At 41.6% G+C, this 5,563-nt stretch overlaps 1 protein-coding gene across 1 annotated transcript in view; it reads right to left on the reverse strand.

Annotated features, from left to right (window-relative positions):
• Positions 1-370: 370 nt before the first annotated feature.
• Positions 371-5,563, reverse strand: part of galr1b (galanin receptor 1b) — a 27,200-nt gene continuing 22,007 nt past the window's right edge. The window contains exon 3 of the mRNA XM_024261187.2: positions 371-1,501. Within this exon, the coding sequence (XP_024116955.1) occupies positions 1,187-1,501 (315 nt within the window). The 3' untranslated portion in view covers positions 371-1,186. The remainder of the gene's footprint in view (positions 1,502-5,563) is intronic.

Consider the following 5,563-nt stretch of genomic DNA (forward strand, 5'->3'; position numbering starts at 1 on the left):
TTAGCCCTCCCCCTTGATTTGGAGTGACAGTTGAAGTCAAAGTCGTGTCCAGGATTATTATTTTTTAAGTTTCACCCTCCAAACAGAGGGGTCCAAAGCCCATCATTGTGAGAGTAACCCGTGTCACGCTAAGAAGCTCTTTTCTTCATTTTGGTGTTCTCTGAACCACAGAAGTTTACATTTAAATGTAAGTAATGACTTTATGTTGTAGTGTGACCTTCTTAAAGTTATAAAACTGCTGTTGTTATGGATATTCAACCGCTGGAAGCGCTGTGCTAATGCTAGCGGACTGGCGATGTTGATGACGTCATTGAACGGAAGTCACGTCCGAAATTTTTCATCCCCCTCCGTTTGGAGCAAGCACGGAGGGATAAACGAAGGGGGAGGGCTAAGGGAGAGGGAGAAGGGGAGTATTCGGATCGGGCCTAAGTATTAATTTGTTCACAACTGTGTCTTCATGCATGTTTCTTTTTGACAAATACTGGTCTGATGTGTTTCAGCAGGCAGATTTGGGTTAAAAAGACTGAAATAGCTCAGCCTGTGTCCTTAACCCACCTTATATCCACACAGACGATCCGATCTAACAGAAAGCTTTATCCTCTCTCAGCCGAGCTCCTTCCTGCGCACAAAGGTGTCTTTGAACACAGGAACAGTGTCACGTCCTGGTATTTGTTTTAAGGTTTGTTTGTGATTCCTACAGGAGCTGTCAGATTTGCGAGAATGTTAGTCTGTTCAGGCTGACTGTGGTGAGCCTGACATCAGTCCTGCTGACATGGTGTGACTTAGAAGCAACTGAGAAAGTTACTTGTTTTCTGCGAGAGTCGATCTCAAACAGGGACTAAACCGAAGCAACATGAGTGCTTGAGCTCCTCTGCAGGTAGGTGACAGATGTGGTGCAGTGTACTGATGAATGAATGGTGGAACATTCGGTGTGTCACTTATGAAGATTTCTTTGTCCATTTTATCATGGACACAAACCATAAGAAACTGAAATGTGAAATGATTTAGGGTCAGTTTCTCTGAATCCTTCATTTCTCTGTCAAATCAGCGTCTTGTTGATCTTCTGCGGCTGGACAAGTGATGTCTAATGGGTCTTCAGTGATCCAAACAGCCAAACCCACATGCTTCTGTTAAGTACTCTGAAGAGATTAACTGACACAATCAGCTTCACCTACTATCAAATGCTTCACACATTGGTGGAAGAGTGTGTGGTGGAGAAGTTGTCCATGCGCAATCGGACTATACCATTGGACGGTGGCTGGTGCATGAAGAGGTGGCTGAAGACCTGACAGAAGGCTCTGCGGAAGTTCTTGGACAGGAAGGCGTAGAGGATGGGGTTTACACAGGAATGCCCATAGGACAGGCAGTGGGAGACGATGCGAAAAGCTAAGGAGGCATCATTTAGAGGGAACGTGCCAAACTCTACCCACATAGCGATGATGTGGTGGGGCATCCAGCAGATGGTGAAAGCTGTAACAACCAGGAGGACCGTCTGAGCCGTCTGACAAAACAAAAGCATCACATTTCAGAGACAATTAAAAACAGACCATAAATCGTATCTGTTGCTCACATGTTTTCTTACAATCAAAATAAATGTTTATTCCATGAATCAACTGAAGTTTGCTCACAGCTCCTATCATGCCATTTAGGTTCCTGCTACAGATTTGGTTTTATTTATTTTCTTTTGTAAACCCCAAAAGCTGAGATGACAAATATCTATGACATATGATATTATTCCCAATAAAAAGCTTCTGGAGAAACAGTTTGTGTGTGCTGCTTAAAGAGAGATTTACCTGATTCACATGTTTCTGAGCATATTTTGAATTCATCAGCCTCTGAGGGTGCATTGATTTCCATTGATAACCTTCTTTCCAGGCAGGAACATGGCCACTTAATAACATTATTAAAGTTAGTCTTTAAGTGGAGCTTTGCAACTTTGTAAAATGACAGACTGCAGATAAAAACAACTTCATTTCCTCACCAGTTGATTGAAATACAGTGACTATTTTTTGGACCTCCTTTGATGCTACAAATCATAGGTTTGCATACAATCATTTTCCAAGTAACATCAGCAAAACCCATCAGTTTTGTTTCAACATGTAGTTTACCTGGAACATGATCTGGAAGGAATAAATCCTGGATTTATATCTTTCGTAACTGTAACATTGGAATATTGGCATGCATGTCAGTGTCAGTGACAACGAGTGTCAGACATGTTTCTGGGCTTTTAGGTCAAGCAGACGTCAGGTGTCAAGGCCGCCCACCTAGCTAAAGATTGCTCTTCATCTCCTCATCAGACGACCTCCACGCCCACATGATTTTCAATGTGAATCAGTCTTTTATCTTCCTATCCTGTCCTTTTTTGACATGGTTTGCCCAAAACATCCCAGCACAAAGCAAGACATACCTGAAATGCATAGGCAACCGACCACTGTCCTTATGAGCACTAGTCCCAGCACAGTCCTTTCAGTGAAAACAGAGGTTAAAGTCTTGTTTGAAGTAACATCTGGTTCAGGGTTTCAAGTAGGGCTGCCACGATTATTCGACTAATCCACGACTAATCGACTATTAAAATAGTCGACGAATAATTTGGTCGTCGAAGCGTCGTTTTTTGCTTGTTTTTTCCTTGTTTTGATCTTAAAACTACTGTTCGCGCTTTCTAATGCCGGGTCTGCAGTTCTCTTTGTCACACATGCGCAGTGGTGCTAATCCGGTCAGCAGTGACGTCACAGGAAGTTCTCGGTAGGCTCATAACAACACGCTCGCTCGAAAATGTGGGAAGCATAAGGAAAATAAAAGAGGAAAAAGTGTCAAATGCAATTTCTGCACGACAGAATTTGTGTTCCATGAGAGCACGATGGCGATAAATGATCACCTGAAGATGAAGCATGTTGAGACGGAGTTTGATCACGCTGAACAGAGAGCTTCGTCTAGCTAAGCTAACATCGGTGCTAACACAGCTAGCGCTGTCGTGGCTGTCATTGCTGCGCTGTTTGGAGATGAACCAGAAGATCTGCAGGAGATCCGTGTCTACGGCGCTTCTGTCTGCATAGTGAACGTTTCAGACTCTGCGCTCTTCTAACCAAACGCCGCGAGGACGGTGCGGATAATGAGTTTACACTGGAAATGAACCGCTCGTCCAAGGCTTCATTCATATTCCACGCCGCGATCACGTCGTCCGGTTCGAAGAGCGGATTATGAAACATTCACCGCGCAGACAGAGAGGCTGTGTGTCGGTACGGATCTGCTGCAGAGTTGTGGAACGATTTAAAACTACGAGTCCCAGAAGTGAAGTAGCTCACCTAAAAGTCCAGAGCTAAGTTTACAAGTGTAGCATTACATTATCTGCATTAAGCTACAAGTAAATATAACCTAAAGTCACAAAAATGACAACAAACAGCAAAACAACCACAACATTAAAGAAGTAACACAGATTTATGGGTTCTCCCCCAAACTGAAAAATATAAAGTATCGGTCTGTGCATGTGCAGTGGATGTAGGTAGTGAAAGAATGAAAGTAATGTTGTACATTCTGTGTTTATATCTGCAAATAGCTTTTGAAATACTTTGTACATGTTTTATTAAATATATGTTTTAAAGCTTTAAAAAAGAATTGCAGACTTAATAAATTTTCTGTAGTTGATTCAGATTACCTCATTTGATTTAAGTCTTGTTTTAATGCCAGAAACAAATGAAGGAGAAAACCTGCATGATTCATTAAAAGATTAATAAACTATTGTCTTTATTTTAGTTAGAATACAGCTTAAAGACCTCAAGTTTAAAGATAATGATGGTTAAGATGAGTGTTTTACATCCAGTCGCCGCACAAACCGATTAGTCGACTAATCGAAAAAAATAATCGGAGATTAGTCGACTATTGAAATAATCGTTTGTGGCAGCCCTAGTTTCAAGTCTTTTCAATTATCTGCTTTTTTAAGGAAACCGAGGCTTTGGTGACCTAAGTGTCTGAAATGAAATCTATCTTTGTTCTTAGCCAAATAAGTTCCATCTCCACAACAAAGTCCTCATCCCCCATCCCATCTGCTGTCTCCCAGCAGTCATCTGATTCTACTGCTGCACTGAGCTTCCTCCTTTCTCCTGAACCCTTTTATGGTTATCTTAGCTCAAAAAAGGGCATCACCTCCATCTGGCTTTGGCATTCCTCTGCCACATGATGTCATCTCCTTCAAATTAACGAGGGTTTCTCCAATTACAACATTTGAGGCAAGACTCCTGGCTGGGTAAAAACTTTTCCTGTAAAAATTCACAATGTTCTCATATTCACTTGATCAAAATGTGTATGTAAATCACTGTATCCTGGTAACTCTCAGCATCTTGGTGGGGGGTTCTGCTCTATTGGTGCATTTACACTCTGATACAGAAATGATGGGAAAAGAACAAAAAACAAAAAGGAAGGAGGTTACTGACCCACCAACTGTCACAACCAGAACCTCCTATTCCTAACTTCAATTCCATTAATCATACAAAGTCTAGGACATGATCTACCGGTGTAATGTACAAACTAAAACGACAAAATCCAGTCCTCCAGGACGTACGCTTTAACCAGGGGTCTACATGTCTACAACCTGAGGCTCTGGAGCCATGTGCAGCTCTACTGAGACACTGGGACTTTAAAGAAAAATGCAGATTACTTAAATCTAGTTTTGAATCAAGTTATGTGTTTCAATGTTGAACTCCTCATATAAGTGGGCAAAATAATGGTAAAAGGCTTAATTATTGTCAGAGTGGTTGTTAGAACGAGATTAAAATAAAATCCTTGTCTTCTGCTGTACAACAGTCTCGATGCTGTTCACAGACAAAGGCCAAATCCAAACTGCTCCCCTCTCCTTCTCCCCACGACTACATTTAACCCTCCAAACAGAGATATGGAAAGTAAATCAAATCTGGACTTTGCTAACACTCGTTGACATCATCAATATTCACTGGTCACCTACGTTAGCAGGTAGCTGCCAGTGCTCAGAAAACACACAACAACATTGGTTTTATACGTTTAAAAAGTCAAACCCACAGCACCTCCTTCGGATGCAAAAGTTTACGTACAAGCGTCTTGAGCTGTCGGAGTTTTTGTGACAAACGGGAGGAATCGAGTGACAGAAAAAAATAGAATAAGCGGGGGACACTGTACTAGTAAACAAATCCTCATTCTACTATGATTTTGAATGACATTCACAACACTTTTTGCTCTGTGTGACTGATCTTCATACAATTGATTAGCACAGAACGTTAATGAATACTTTTGTATTATATGGGCTTAAATGTACATATTTGACCATGTTACACCTATTGTGTAACAAGTAGGTTTTATTCCATCTGGGTTTTGTTTTGCGTAATGCACCGGATAGGGATGTCCCGATCAGGTTTTTTTGGGCCTGATCTGATTCCAAATCATTTGATTTTGTGGATTTGCCGAGACCTAGTCCCGATCCGATACTTTTGTAACACGTTTAAAACATGAACAAAGCCAGGGTCTCATTGTGCCGGTCCCAAGCCCGGATAAATACAGAGGGTTGTGTCAGGAAGGGCATCCGACGTAAAATCTTGCC

This window comes from Oryzias melastigma, unplaced genomic scaffold (assembly GCF_002922805.2).
Source record: "Oryzias melastigma strain HK-1 unplaced genomic scaffold, ASM292280v2 sc00184, whole genome shotgun sequence".
NCBI classification, from domain to species: Eukaryota; Metazoa; Chordata; class Actinopteri; order Beloniformes; family Adrianichthyidae; genus Oryzias; species Oryzias melastigma.